Source organism: Stomoxys calcitrans, chromosome 5 (assembly GCF_963082655.1).
Source record: "Stomoxys calcitrans chromosome 5, idStoCalc2.1, whole genome shotgun sequence".
Lineage (NCBI taxonomy): Eukaryota > Metazoa > Arthropoda > Insecta > Diptera > Muscidae > Stomoxys > Stomoxys calcitrans.
Window position 1 is genome coordinate 137,239,535 of NC_081556.1, and position 16,664 is coordinate 137,256,198.

A 16,664-nucleotide genomic window follows, 5' to 3' on the forward strand; every position below is an offset into this window, starting at 1 on the left:
AACATGTGACGAACAACTGACTAACAACGTTTTGGCTACGCTAAGAAATTGCCATAGTCAATACTACCCATACACACAGGGGCACACATATACTGGCCGCTCAGCCAGAGAAATAGCAAAAACAATAAAAAGCAAAAGCAGTATGACAAACTTTAAGAAAAACAGCAATTCACTCTCTCTCCCTCTCTATCGGCAGCGGCAGCGGCAGCTAGTAAAAGCCAAACCAAATAACATGGCATTTAACTTAGTTGGTCTACCGCGAGCAGAGTTGCCATGACCATGAAGCTTTGGACAAAAAGTGTAGTTTGTAAGTGAAATCGCAAAACAATAAAAAATAACCAAAAATGTTTGTGCATTCCCCTTGCTTCCTTAAATGAAGATTTTATTTGGGGCACAAACTCCTGGAACATTTAAACCCTTTGACCTATATTAAAACGTGTTGTTGCTAACATCATGGAGAGGAGGACATACATCGAATTGCTCAGATACAAGCAGCATGCCTATGTAGATTCGTGAAGATCGCCCTGCACGAGCTTGTGTATAAAATACAAGTCCTTTGATGCCAAGATATACACCATAGGGACCAACACACTGATCCAATCCCTACCTCCAAACCAGAATGAGAGCGTTGTGCGTTGTTTTTGAACGTCGTTTTGAAAATTGCAACTCTGCAAACAAATGCCACAAAAACACTGCTCAAAAGTTAACGAATTCTCTACTTTGACGACTAAAATCGAGCGTCATTCTGTGTTGCCGTACGTATAGCAGTGTCTTAAGGCGTCAAGTTAAACATTGTTTTACCATTGCGCGTTGCTTTTATGGGATTTGTATGCAGAGTTGCATTTTCCGCTTTATTTTGGCCACACCAGAACCAGTTGGGCGGTTCCTTAGGTGGATAAATTGTGGGTCCCTTGACAAAAGTTAAAGGAGAAAGTGGCAAAAAGCACCCACAGGGGGTGCCTATGGGTGATCACAATAAACAGCTTATTGCGATTGCTGACCGGAGAGGTATGTGAAACCGTCTGATGATTATGTTATAATATTTCATAAGGGGTAAGTATCCGAATCAGGAGAAAGGATTTTTGAGATGGCATACGACTAAACTAAACCTAAGGGTCTGAATGTCAATCCAGAGAAGACTCAAATTTGCCCGTTCACTAGTAAGGCGAAGGTGGGTCAATTCGACACACCACTGTTTCTCAAACGGACGATGTTTATACCCTACAGGGTCAAATACTTAAACGACGTTTACACTAGAGCCCAAATATTCTTGATTTAAAAAACGAAGCTACGAATATACCTCTTAAATAGTGGTTGGACTTCGAAAATCATATGGTGATATCCGGATCGCGAGAAGACCCTGCTGATACTGAAGGGAAGTAGGAAGGAGGTCAGTATGGCTGTCGGTATCATGACGGGACACACAAGCGATGGTGTGTGGGGAGGATGATCTGACGTTCCAGAATTTCCAACGTCATTACCTGCCTTAAGAAGTACACGATACCAGACTTGGACCAACTATGGAGCGAGGAGTCGTTGAAAACTTGGGATTTTGTGAGTAGCATGGAATTCCTGACTTTTTCAAGATTACTTTTTAGTATTCAGAGTGCTCAACCAGCCAATTACTGGTATTGTGTGTATGTCTATTGTAACATGAAGCTCAAACCTATCCAAACCTACTCTTAATAAATTTCTCCGTTTAAACACATCAAAATTTTGTTCTAAGCCCCCTTAAAGTAGATTTTTAATGACAATTGAATTTAATGGCATTTAAGTCGATCTAATCTTGTCCGCGCGAATATTTCTTGTTAATGTGGTTCGGTTGAGATTGTAAACGAAGCAAATCGGTCCATGTTTAGATGCTCTTATAGCCGTATAAACCGATTTCCGATTTGAATTATTCATTTCTTTGAAGACGCAATTCTTTTTCGATATGGTTTAAAGATTTCTGTTATGATGTCCATTATACATGCAAAGAGTAATCTGATTGAGCTATGGTTATGTGGAAAATAACAACAAATGAAGCAAAGGAACAAAAAAGGATAAACGGTTCTTCCGTTTATGGAGGTCGTCTTCTTCCTTCTAATTAAACGTAACTGATACAAGGGCATACTCCTCTCACCTGACCCAATCTAAGTACCCCTTGTGGCTATATTATACCGGCGCATTTTCAAATTATTACCTACCGCATAAAAAATATCTCACAAAATCTGTGCTTGGGTACCCGAAAACCCCTCCTATGAAACCCATGATACAATCAGGACTGTCAAAATGCTACAGAAGCTAAAAATTCGTCATATAGAGCAACCGCCAGCAGACGAAAAAGAGGTACCGATGTGAAAGGGCCAAGGCGAAACGTCGATTTCACAGAGAGAGCAGATTTGCAGAAGTTAGTATGAATTCCGAATATGATGTCAGGAGCAGACGGTATGATAAAGATATCGCCTGTAGGCGAATGATAGTTATAGGGAGAAAATCAGGAAAGAACAAATATACATACAGCAGAAAAAGGAATGATCAGGAGTTAGAATGAAATTCAAATATCAAGTCAGATGCAGAAATATCATTTTCCCAGCTAATGGTACTAGGTAGTGGATAAGAATAATCCAGAATGAGTAATACGGCTCTAAAGCAATAAAGAGTCGGGAGCTTATGGATTGCCTACTGAACTAATACGCATCAGCTCGTCTATGCAATTTGGCTAGGAAAACTCATACTTGATAATTGTAACCTCGCTTTACTATGCAAAGAGCATTAAGTAGAAGTCAAGACAGAATGTATCTACTAGGCAGTTTGTGTTTCCATTTCATCGCATCCCAGATCGCATAATCGGGCCGGTAATTATACCATAGCCCTATCCTGTAAATGATTTAGGAGAAACAGTTCGAAATTTATAACTTTTCGTCGTCAATTAATACAACATTGCAAGATCATACCAGCTGATATAAGGCAAGATTTTAAAGTCTTATTTTTAACGATTTATATGAATTTACATTTTACACTCTTTTAAATTATTTATATATTTGTATATGTTTTGACAGTGTGAAAAGTATAGCAAATGCTCCTTAGCCAAAAAAAAGTGTTAATGGCAACCCTGATCTAATGCGCGAGTGTGTGTCTGTGCGACTGCTTGTCTCACAGTTTGTACAACAAATCAACATGTCTTCATATGCGCTAATGAAGAAGACTTGTTGTTTTGCTTGCACACACACACACACAACGAGTATTTTTGGATGAGGCCACCTTTCAACTAGGGGTAAGAGGAAGCTTTTGTGTAGAAATACAATACAAGAAAGAAACGGAAGAACACGGCTGCCAACATACGAATGATATATGTATATCCCTGACTCAATGTCTGGCGCACACTAACGAACTGTTGTACAACTCTCTAGTCGTTGCTTTTTCATTATATCGATCACATGTTTTTTTTTTCTTTTTTTGTTTACATTGGTTCTACTCTCTTACAATACGATCAGCGAGTGAAACAGTGTTGTCATATCGCAGTGTTTTTTCTGCAGCCATATAATTGAATATGATTCATTAAGAAAAAGCTCTAAAACGTTTCAATTTGTTGTGAAATTGTACCGAAAAATTTTTAAAGTGAATTCTCAAAGATTACGGACAAGCACTGAAATAAACGGAAATTTGTTGAAAAGTATATACAGTATACTATAAATTTTATGAAAATGCGTTGGTTTCTTTGTTTATGTGTTTTTCTTGAAAATTGTATAAATAGTGTTGTCATATGCAATCATTTCAATGCTTTCATACGTTACAAACGGAATGAAAAAACTAATACACATACCCTCATATTTAGTATTAAAATCAAGTATTCAAGATTGATCACGGAAAAAGCTGGTAAATTATTTGCTTGCTTGAAAGAGTTGGCAGCACTCATTATTTAACTTTACTATAAACAACAAAAACTATTTCCGCAATCCCACATTGTTTACCATCAGCTTCTTGGCGGCGATGTTGTATAAGAAGTTGTCATTTATAACGAAGAGAATAATTTAAATAAATAAATCTTCATTCACCAAACAAAACCAGACATAGATAAATACTTCTTAAACAATGTCAGCCCACTTAGCAACCCACCGCATATGATTGGGCTTTACCCATATGTGAGCATGAAACTTCAACAACAGAAGTCATATGTTGGCACTCTCTCTCTCTCTCACTCTATTTCACTCTATTTCACCCTCTCTGCTTTGTTATACATAAAACAACAATCACCTATGAGATAAAATGACCGATTTAATAAAATGTATGATTGAAGTATAACAATAATTTGATGACTAGCCAAAAATGGTACAAATTAAAATATAGTTATCGCTATTAAAAGTGACCGTGTTCGGGCATCTTAATTAAAAAAATTGGCTAGGAAAGTCTGTAACTAAATTTTTACCCATAATATTGAGTGTTGTGTCGAACATGTTGTCTTAAAAGTAGAATGTCTTGAACTTCTAATTCAAATTTGTTTTTACGTCTGTTGAGCGCGAATCTAGATACAGCATTGAAGAAGTCGGGTATGCTCCCCACGTACAGGCATAGGTAGGGTTATAAGATAAAATTAACTTCCTAAAACTGTTCCTGTTTTATTTTGGTACCCATGTACATATATTGCAAATTACATGTTGTCGGGTGTAATCGATAACTAACATTTGAAACTTTCAACTGAAAATACTTACTATGTGTTGTCTCTTTAAGACTCAACCTATTTAGGGTAATCAAATGCCGGTATTGATCATGTATGTATAGTTTACATGGTTCATACATGTTTCAACAAATGTATTATGTTTCCGTATCAGAATAGTACTTAGACTGTCTTGGACTTGCAATGTATTACATGTGTATTTGCTTATTCATATATAAATACATATGTAAGCAAGTACTAGTCGATAACTACATAGGTATGTATGTATTAAAATGTTGCCATGTGCAAACATAAACAAACATTGCAGCAAATTCAATGTGAATGTGAAGGCTTCTTCAGATGTAAGTTCGAACTTATTCATGCACATTGTCTGTACTATAAGAAAATGAATATATGGCAATAACACAAAAACATCTATACATACCTACAACACATTTTGTTGCACTTCGATTGTTGCAGCGCAAGGTTTACCATGTGATAACGAACAACAAACACAAATCAAATTACGACAAAAACCGGCCGGCTGAAAAAAAAACAACAATGCGCTCTGAGTGGGAGAGCGCAAGCGAGAAAGAGAGAGACTGAGAGAGAGGGAGAGGGGCCTTAATAAGTTAAATTAGGGGGAAGTAAGATTGTTATGAACTACCGTAATGATAATGTGCTTTTGTGCTCATATTTATGCATACAAATATATATGTACATATGTATGTATGCAGCCATCGTAATAAAATTGTGAACATGGTTGGCAAATTTCAAAGGGGGGGGCAATGGGTTATGAATTGTGGCAGGCAAAAACGTGGAAATGGTTTTTAGGTCTACTCTTTGGACAGTGTACAAAATCGAATTGGCTATTATGAAGTATGACATCAATAATAGGATTGCCTGGTTTAATTACAAAAAAATAATAAAGCAAAAAAAAAATATATATATATATATATAGGTATGCGTCGAAATTTTAAAATTATTATTCCGACAAAGTCTTTAGCAAAAATTTAATTTTGATAAAATTTTCTATAGAAATCGAATTTTGACGAAAGTTTTATAAAATAGAAAAAATTAAAAAAAAAAATATTCAAATAATTTTGGTTGAGAAAAACTTAAAAAATCCAAACAATAAAAAAAAATATAATTTAATCGATCTTGTTTTCTTGGGCCTCAAGAGGGCGTAATTATTATCCGATTTGGCTCAAAATTTTGTAAAACGGCTTCTTCCATGACCTTCAATATACGTGTCAAATATGGTCTAAGTCGGTCTTCAGCCTGATACAGCTCCCCTATAAACCGATCTCCCTATTTTACTTATTGTTTAATTCCTATCCTGTGCAACTTAGACGTTCTGTATTGAATTTCAGTACAACGTTGTACTGGATATTTTTCGATACTAGTCCGTCTAAGATACTAATGCAAAAAGTGTAACATTCTCTCGGTTTTGCTTCATACTGTATATCATATGTTAGCCAAATTAACATTTTATCAAATTTGTAACTTCCTACAAGTTTTCTGAAAATTACCAAAAACTGACTTCTTTTTTAATTAAAAAATTTTATGAATTTTTGATTAAAAATTAATTTTGGATTCCCTAATGTTTGCATACATATCCATACACTACATTATGAAGGACTCCAGTTTTGCAGCCTGTCCGATTGGTCGACATGCACAACATATAGGCCGAACAGAACTTCACTGCAAATTAATGTCATTTTCGGTTGAGTCGTTACTGGTATTGGAAGTGTCTATCTGTCTGTCTGTCTTTTGACTTTTTTGTTGAGGTGTGTTACTCTTTCTGGTTTTGGTTTTGGTTTAGGAAAATTACCACCGAGACTTTGTTACTTGTTAAGTACCTAAGCGGTAATAAAAAGTTTAAAATATTACAAAATTAAATAACGGACAAAAAATATAAATATAGAAATATTTTATTTAAAAAGGATAAACCTGTGATCAAGTATTCAAATCAGAAGTTGGCACAAGCCTAAGAAGCCTTGCGCAGGCCTCAAGCAGTGATGGAAAATGCAATATTTTATATAGTACTAAAAAATGTACCTTTTGGACCAAAAAGGACTTTTTGTTTTTCATAAAAATTTCAAAAATATTTGAGGGCATTAATCAAAAATTTCTCTCTGGGAAAATACTGTCTAACCGATTACTGATTATACTCTACAACAGTCCCTTATATATGAAACCCTAACCGAAGACGAAAGGTCCCCAACTTTTACGAAATAAACATCAGCTAAGGGTGAACAGATTTATTCGAATTTATTATTGTACATTGATAGTAGTCCAGATATTTAAATTTTGAGTCAAGTACCTAGGGGAAAAACCCTACAAACCGACATATAGACTAATAGATACAATATGGGACTTAAATGAAAGAACTTCAGGATTAGAACGCGATTCTCATATAGAAAGTGGGTGTCAAGTGTCAGGGGCTCTCCCCTTCCCCAAAGCCTTCTAGAGGCTCAATAAGACATATAAGGCGTCTTGTGCATAAGGATTTTTTTTATCTAAATAAGATCTGCTATTGCCCCATTAAAATCCCAAACGACCTGCATGCGGAAAATTCAACAGTCGGGCGGACATGATTTTATCGACTAACAAGCGAATAACACTATTTAAGCGTGATGCGTTTTCTAAGCTAAGAAATATTTGGCAGTAAAAAAAATAGGCTCGAAAATATCCGAATACTAAAAAAACAATTCTTAATGCATCAAAGAGTACTATATTGGTCGCGAAGGTACTACGGGACTCTCCGGGTGGAAAAAGTACTAAAATACTGATTTTTCCATCCCTGGCCTCAAGCGCAGATAAATTAAAAAATCGCACGATCTCGTCGGCCAACTCACAGAGCCGTTTCGAGCGATAAACAGCTCACCAAATTTATCGTTCAATATGTATATTGTTTCATGAGATGGTTGGCACTGTCTTGTTGAAACCACAAATGAACCAATTCAGTAGCCCCAACAGAATTAGAGTGCAACATCACATGGTTCCAAAAACTTTCGCAAACGGTCTTCTTTGAAGAGAAATAGACAGATAAGGGTATAATTTTATTCTCCATACCAAACTTCTGTCAAACCTGCAAAAATTAAAGCTCTAGGAACAAGGAGGATCTCACGATCATCCTTGTTCGGTTTACATTTACATGGGGCTATATCAGGATATAGACTTATTTGACCGTATTTGGCACAGTTGTTGGAAGTCATAACAGAACTCTACATGCCAAATTTCAGCCAAATCGGAAAACCATTACGGCTTGTAAAGGCTCAAGAAGTCAAATCGGGAGATCGGTTAATATGGGAGCTATATCAGGTTATAGACCGATTGAAACCGTACTTAGCACAGTTGTTGGAAGTCATATCAGAACACTTCATGCAAAATTTTAGCCAAATCGGACAAAAAATTTGCACCTTGTAAGGGCTCAAGAAGTCAAATCGGGAGATCGGTTTATATGGAAGCTATATTAGGTTATAGACTGATTGGGACCGTACTTAGCATAGTTGTTGGAATTCATAATAGAACATAGGTTGCGATATTTCAACCAAATCGGGGCAAAAATTTCGGCTTTTAAGGTCTGAAGTCAAATCTTCTAATTCGATTTAGCCATGTCCGTCCGTCTATCTTTCTGTCTGTCGAAAGCAGACAGAAAGTATGGTCAAGTATCGCCAAGTATTGTCCAAATTGCTTCTCAATATGATGTAGCACCCATATAAATTTATATCGGATCTTGACTTCTAGCCGCTAGAGGGAGCAATTATTTTCCGATTTGGATGAAATTTTGCACCAAGTGTTTTAATTTGACTTCCAACAATTCTGCCAATTATGGTTCAAATCTATTCATAACTTGTTATAACTCCCATTTAAACCGATTTCGGATGTTAACTTCTTGAGCCGCTAGAGGGCGCAATCAATATCCGATTTGATTAAAATTTCGTAAGATATATTCTAGTTTAACTATCAACTACGGTGCCAAATATGGTCCGAAGCGGTTCATTACCTGATATAGATGTTATATCAACCGATCTGAGATCTTGACTTCTTGAGCCTCTAGATGCCGCAATTATTATCCCATTTGGCTGAAATTGTGCTAGTAGTGTTTTGGTTTGACCATCAAAATCTGCGCCAAGTATGACCCAAATCAGTTCAAAAGCTTATATAACTCCAATATAAACCGATGGTTCAAATCGATGTATAGCTTAATGTAGCTCCCATATAAACCGATCTCGCATCTTGACTTCGTGAGCCTCTAGAGGGCGCAATTATTATACGATTTGGCTAAATTGTTGTATGCAGTATTTTGGATTAGCCATCTTTTCAGTTGGTTAATAACTTTCTTTTCTTTTGTTACTGCTTGTATTGCGAAACATTTGTGTAAATATTAAAGTTTTTTGTTTGTTTTTTTTTTTTTTTTGAAGGGGGTTTATGAACCATCTACTCCTGGTTTATTATGTTTAAGCATACATTATGTTTAAGCATATATACATATCTTTTGATTTCATGCTACTCAATTCCACAATATTTTATAATACTACTCATAAAAATAGTAATTTGCCATATAATCATTTTTAATTCAAGGTTTACCCGGCAACCATTAGCTACTTTGACAATTTGAACAAAAATTCTAAATGTTCAGCGAAAACAAAAAGCTTAATGACTACCACTTTAATTAACGATCCCTAAAGTATGCTATGCTTTTTGTTACCAACAAGGTATATTGTTACTGTATGACACAACAAAATAGTAACACAGTGGTTTGAGGGTTCCAAAGAACGGAATAAACGAATTCACAAACAGACAAATGTTAATTTCTTAGGGAATCTACTTTTATTCAAAATTTTGGTAAAAATTTAATTTCTTTAGAAAATTTTGATTGCATAAGAAATTTGTACCAAAATTTTATTTCAAAAAAAAAAATTCTAAAACTTGATATTCATAACACATTTTGTCAAAAATAGTTTTGTCACAATTTATTTTCTACAGCACGTGTTGAAAAATTTACTTTAAATTTGATTTTTCTAGAAAAATTTTGTGAAGTATTTTTTCCATGTGTATCACCAAAGTGCCCTCATCACTACCCATATCAAATCGCACTCTATGTTTGTTTAAAGAAGGGCAAATAGATATTGGAACAAATATTGAATGATTTTGTGTGTGTGTGTGTGTGGCAACTGCATAAGGACTGTAAGCCAAACAAGAGTTCAACTCATCACTTCAGTTCCCCCAGCCTGCCGTGAAACATCATTCGGCTTATGGATACTATTCGTAGCCCATTTTACGAGGAGATACCAAATGCTTTTAGCTTTGAGGAAAACTTTCGTCTTGGCAGTCAACTAGTTGGACCATATGCAAAAATTTTGGAAAATTTTGCCCACTACCACAATTACAAACTAGGCTTGATTTCCCTGGAGAATTACAATGTGTCCCACATTCAGTTGGACATACAGCAAGGAGTCTACAATTTGTCAATGTTGGGAGGCACTAATCTGAATCTCTTTGCCAACATAACCTTTAGCTATCCCCTGGAGTGGTCCAGAGTTTGCGTTATGGTGCCTTCGGAAAAGGAACTGCCCCATTATTGGTATGTGTTCTGGCCTCTGGGTGTTGACATATGGATTCTGTTGGGCTTGGGAGTGCCCTACGTGGCTGTGCTCATGTCCCTGCTGAAATACCCTTCGGTGAGTTTTCTGGAAAATCTTTTGGAAAGTTTTGCTCTTCTGCTGTTCTATTCCAATGCTTGCTGCAAACTGGACAACATTCCCAGTAGATGCTATACAGTCCATTTACTGTTCCTGCCCTTTGGATTCGTTCTCTTCAACTATTACACCATCTATTTGACGGCTTACAATTTTAGGCCTGTATTTCAGCCCTTCCTGAAAACCTTGGAAAATATATTGGCTTCTAAAATTAGTATTATGGTGCCCAGTCATATACTCGAGGAGCTGCAAAATAACCCCAAGGTGAATTTAACTCCTCTAAATGCTGCCCTTGTGGAAAAGGCCCTGCCTGAGGTAGCCTACATGCTGCGCAATTTTTCTCAAACCCATGCCATAGTGATAACCCAAAGTCAATGGGGTTTCATCAAGAGACTCCAGAGAGACCTGGTACAGCCTTTGTATCAACTTTCGGATGTATGTTTTGGCAATTCTCACTACACCTTTCCCATGCAGTTGGACTCGAGATTTGCCTCAGCCTTGGATGATTTTATTTTATTAGTGCAACAATCGGGTCTGTGGGGACATTGGCAGGAGGAAGCCTTTATTGCAGCGCATAGAATGAAGCATTACAAAATTTTGCACGATGTATATCCCATAAGGCCACTTGACATGGAGTACTATTGGCTGACATGGATGGTTTTGGTCATTGGAATTGCATTGAGCTGTATGTGTCTGGTGGTGGAGATAATAGTTGGAAGGCGTAAAAAACCAAAATTTCATTATGTGCCCTAACTTTAAGGAAAAAATTGAAGGTTACTGAGGAAAAGAAAAATAAATAAAATACAATGCAAAATGACTATTAAAAATTTTTCATATAAATTTCAGGCAAATCGAGTAATAATTGCGCCTTCAAGAGGCGCACAAAGTCAAATTGGGAGATCGGTTTACATGGCAGCTATGTCAGGTTATCAACCAATTTAGACCATACTTGGCACAGTTGTTGGAAGTCATACTGAAACGCCAAATTAGATAACAAAACATTGACCGATGTCGCGCCTAGCTTTCCTCCTTCGAATGTTAGCGTGCTTTCGACGGCCGGAAGGACGGACGGAAGGACGGACGGACGGAAGGACGGACGGAAGGACGGACGGAAGGACGGACGGAAGGACGGACGGAAGGACGGACGGAAGGACGGACGGAAGGACGGACGGAAGGACGGACGGAAGGACGGACGGAAGGACGGACGGAAGGACGGACGGAAGGACGGACGGAAGGACGGACGGAAGGACGGACGGAAGGACGGACGGAAGGACGGACGGAAGGACGGACGGAAGGACGGACGGAAGGACGGACGGAAGGACGGACGGAAGGACGGACGGAAGGACGGACGGAAGGACGGACGGAAGGACGGACGGAAGGACGGACGGAAGGACGGACGGAAGGACGGACGGAAGGACGGACGGAAGGACGGAAGGACGGACGGAAGGACGGACGGAAGGACGGACGGAAGGACGGACGGAAGGACGGACGGAAGGACGGAAGGACGGACGGAAGGACGGACGGAAGGACGGACGGAAGGACGGACGGAAGGACGGACGGAAGGACGGACGGAAGGACGGACGGAAGGACGGACGGAAGGACGGACGGAAGGACGGACGGAAGGACGGACGGAAGGACGGACGGAAGGACGGAAGGACGGACGGAAGGACGGACGGAAGGACGGACGGATTGGGAGATCGGTTTACATGGCAGCTATGTCAGCTTATCAACCAATTTAGACCATACTTGGCACAGTTGTTGGAAGTCATACTGAAACGCCAAATTAGATAACAAAACATTGACCGATGTCGCGCCTAGCTTTCCTCCTTCGAATGTTAGCGTGCTTTCGACGGACGGAAGGACGGACGGAAGGACGGACGGAAGGACGGACGGAAGGACGGACGGAAGGACGGACGGAAGGACGGACGGAAGGACGGACGGAAGGACGGACGGAAGGACGGACGAAAGGACGGACGGAAGGACGGACGGAAGGACGGACGGAAGGACGGACGGAAGGACGGACGGAAGGACGGACGGACGGACGGACGGAAGGACGGAAGGACGGACGGAAGGACGGACGGAAGGACGGACGGAAGGACGGACGGAAGGACGGACGGAAGGACGGACGGAAGGACGGAAGGACGGACGGAAGGACGGACGGAAGGACGGACGGAAGGACGGACGGAAGGACGGACGGAAGGACGGACGGAAGGACGGACGGAAGGACGGACGGAAGGACGGACGGAAGGACGGACGGAAGGACGGACGGAAGGACGGACGGAAGGACGGACGGAAGGACGGACGGAAGGACGGACGGAAGGACGGACGGAAGGACGGACGGAAGGACGGACGGAAGGACGGACGGAAGGACGGACGGAAGGACGGACGGAAGGACGGACGGAAGGACGGACGGAAGGACGGACGGAAGGACGGACGGAAGGACGGACGGAAGGACGGACGGAAGGACGGACGGAAGGACGGACGGAAGGACGGACGGAAGGACGGACGGAAGGACGGACGGAAGGACGGACGGAAGGACGGACGGAAGGACGGACGGAAGGACGGACGGAAGGACGGACGGAAGGACGGACGGAAGGACGGACGGAAGGACGGACGGACGGAAGGACGGACGGAAGGACGGACGGAAGGACGGACGGAAGGACGGACGGAAGGACGGACGGACGGAAGGACGGACGGAAGGACGGACGGAAGGACGGACGGAAGGACGGACGGAAGGACGGACGGAAGGACGGACGGACGGAAGGACGTCCTTCCGTCCGGAAGGACGGACGGAAGGACGGACGGACGGAAGGACGTCCTTCCGTCCGGAAGGACGGACGGAAGGACGGACGGAAGGACGGACGGAAGGACGGACGGAAGGACGGACGGAAGGACGGACGGAAGGACGAACGGAAGGACGGACGGAAGGAGTACTTTGTGGAGTTTAAATGAAAGGCATTCAAGAGTAGAGTACGAATTCCATAATAAAAGTTGGCTCCAAGTACCTGGGATGCCGCCTCAGCCCCAAAACCCCTTAAAATTAATTTATGTGACGATCATGGTAATATGGGCCTCTAATGAAAGGTATTCGGGAGTAGATTACGAATATTGTCATGAAGTAGGAATAGACTTTATAAATTATTGATAACGGAAAGGGGTGGACCCTCCTCCGTTAAGCAAAAAACACCACCCAAAATCAAAAGTGATCCGATAAGGACGATATGGGAATCAAATGAAAAGTATGCGGGATAAAGATAAGGAATTTGACATACAAATTCATGTCGAAGTATAGGGGGTCACCTCACCCTCACAAAAACGACGTAAATGGCCACATTAGCCAATCAAGGATATATGGGACTCGGTTTATTTGTTCCGTATAGACTGAAAAACGGCAGAACCGATTTTCTCGAAATTTTCGACACCTTTTTGGGGAAAATTTTGTATATGACCATACATGGCATTTGACCTCGCAAATGTCGCCAACATTAAGATGGGATAAACACCGCTTTGTGCGATGTTCTCGCCAGGATTCGAACGCGTTCAGCGTCATAGGCTACAACGCCACGAATTCGATATCCGCATTCAGGGCGAAGTGTCCCCACCCTAAAAAGATATTCGAGAGTTAAAGAAGGCGCAGCGGAGCGTACCCGGTTCGTCTAGTAAATAATAATAAACAATTTGCCAAAATTTTCTGTAAAATAAAGTTTTTGCAGTATTTTCTATTTGTATACCCTCCACCATAGGATGGGGTACACTAATTTCGTCATTCTGTTTGTAACTCCTCGAAATATTCATCGAAGACCCCATAAAGGAGGTATATTCTTGATCGTCATGATATTTTAAGTCGATCTAGCCATGCCCGTCCGTCCGCCTGTCCATCCGTCCGTCTGTCCATCCGTCCGTCTGTCCACCCGTCCGTCTGTCTGTCGAAAGCAGGCTAACTTTCAAAGGAGTAAAGCTAGCCGCTTGAAATTTTGCACAAATACTTCTTATAAGCGTAGGTCGGTTGGGTTCGTAAAAGGGCCAAAGCGGTCCATGTTTTGATATAGCTGCCATATGAACCTATGTGGAATCTTAAATTCTTGAGCTTCTAGAGGACGCAATTCCTTTTCGATTTGGCTGAAATTTTGCATAAAATGTTTTGTTATAGTTCCTAACAACTGTGCCAATTATAGTTGAAATCGGTCCATAACCTGACGAAGCTGTCATATAAACCGATCTTGGGTCTTGACTTCTTAAGCCTCTAGAGTGCGCAATTCTTATCCGATTGGAATGAAATTTTGCACGACGTGTTTTGTGATCATATCCAACAACTGTGTCAGGTATGGTTTACATCGGTCAGTAACCTGATATAGCTGTCATATAAACCGATCTTCGGTCTTGATATCTTGAGCCTCTAGATGGCGCAATTCTTATCCGATTTTAATGAATTTTTGGACGAAGTATTTTGTTATGATATCCAACAACTGTCATAACCTAATATAGCTGTCCTGTCAACCGATCTGGGGACTTGACTTCTTGAGCTTCTAAAGCTTCTAGAGGGCGCAATTCCTATCCGATTTGGCTGAGATTTTGCATGACGTATTTTATTCTTACTTTCAACAATTGTGTCAAACAAGGTTCAAGTCGGTTCATAACCTGATATAGCTGTCATATAAACCGATTTGGGATCTTGACTTCTTGAGTCTCTAGAAGTCGCAATTATTATCCGATTTGCCTGAAATTTTGTACGATGGATCCTCTCCCCTGACCATCAACATACGTGTTTATTATGGTCTGAATCGGTCTATAGCCTGATACAGCTCCCATATAAATCGATCCCTCTATTTTACTTCTTGAGCCCCCAAAGTGGCTTCCAGGTTTCCAACATATAATTTTATTGTGGTCCAAACCGGACCATATCTTGATATCGCTCTAATAGCAGAGCAAATCTTTTCTTATATCCTGTTTTGCCTAAGAAGAGATGCCGGGAAAAGAACTCGACAAATGCGATCCATGGTAGAGGGTATACAAGATTCGGCCCGGCCGAACTAAGCACGCTTTTACTTGTTTATTATAAAGTTAAAAATATGACTACTCAAAACAAATCTCTCAAATGCTTCTTAATCTCCATAACAGCTTCTGCTTGGTATATTTTATGGCAAAAGTGCAAGTAATTAAGTTGAGGGTCATTTTAGTTCCTAAGATATTTCTACTAAAGTGCAATATTATCATATTTTTAGAAATCTTTCATGACCTAATTGGGATGGAGAAAGAAAAAGAAGAAGAGAGAGAGAGAGAGAGAGGTATAATGTCTTTAAGCCATATTTAATTTGCTAATTTTAATTAGAACTCCAGTTCTAATTGAGCAACAATTAAGCAGTAAATAAACTTAAATGAATATTAAAAATATAAGTGTGAAATAAAATATTTGTAAATATTTCATCAGTTTTTCAAAACAAATCGTGGAGTATAGACGCCTTAATCAGAAAGAAGAGATTCTATAAAATTTTAAAATCATGCATAAATTGTGGCTGCTATTAGTTTTGGCTTTTCTTGTTACAATTGCCCTGGATGTGGTTGAGGCAAGAGGTGGTGGTGGCGGAGGAGGTCGTGGGGGAGGTTTTGGCGGTGGCGGTAGAGGAGGAGGCTTTGGTGGTGCTAGAGGTGGAGGCTTTGGTGGCGGTAGAGGAGGAGGCTTTGGCGGCGCTAGAGGTGGAGGCTTTGGTGGCGGAAGAGGTGGTGGCTATGGCCGTGGCGGTGGATTCTTCGGTGCAGGTGGTGGTGCTTTTATACCCTATCGTCCTAGTCGACCCTACTATGGTGGTGGATTTTTTTGATAGTTCAAAAAAATTACTGTAAGGTATTGCTAATAAATTAGAATTTTAGTAGATTTTAAGAAAATGGATATAAATTAATTTGGAGTCGAATTTTAGCAGTATATTCTCTTATTATTGCGAAAATATCGATAAATTTTTACAACAGACAACAATTTAAATATTTTGAAAACCAAAGAAAAATGTTTTAAAAATTCAGTTTACAGGAAGTTCGCAAAACTTTATTTACAATAAAAAGATGTATTTTCAATTGTTTTGCCAAAGGTCATTAAATTTCACAATTTTTGTTCGTTTCTCTTTCGAGACGAGCTCATTGATCGGAGATTTTCTATGCCAATGGAAAAGGAAAGCTAGAGATTGCAACACACCAACCACTATGGGTTGGTTGGAAGACTTTGGTTAAAAGACGTTGATACGTTGGTATGTTGTATTTGAATCGTATTTATTGCGAAACGCCTCTATGATACAAATACCACATTAACCACGCTCGACAACCCTGTCTAT

General features: G+C 40.1%; 2 protein-coding genes across 2 annotated transcripts; both read left to right on the forward strand.

Moving 5' to 3' along the window:
• Positions 1-9,889: 9,889 nt before the first annotated feature.
• LOC106082319 (uncharacterized) lies at positions 9,890-11,097 on the forward strand. Its single transcript, XM_013244759.2, has one exon. The coding sequence runs from the start codon at positions 9,901-9,903 to the stop codon at positions 11,095-11,097; it is 1,197 nt and encodes a 398-aa protein (XP_013100213.1). The 5' UTR covers positions 9,890-9,900.
• Positions 11,098-15,842: 4,745 nt separating this feature from the next.
• Positions 15,843-16,163, forward strand: LOC106082318 (uncharacterized). The gene has a single exon (XM_013244758.2). The coding sequence runs from the start codon at positions 15,843-15,845 to the stop codon at positions 16,161-16,163; it is 321 nt and encodes a 106-aa protein (XP_013100212.2).
• The last annotated feature ends 501 nt before the right edge of the window (positions 16,164-16,664 follow it).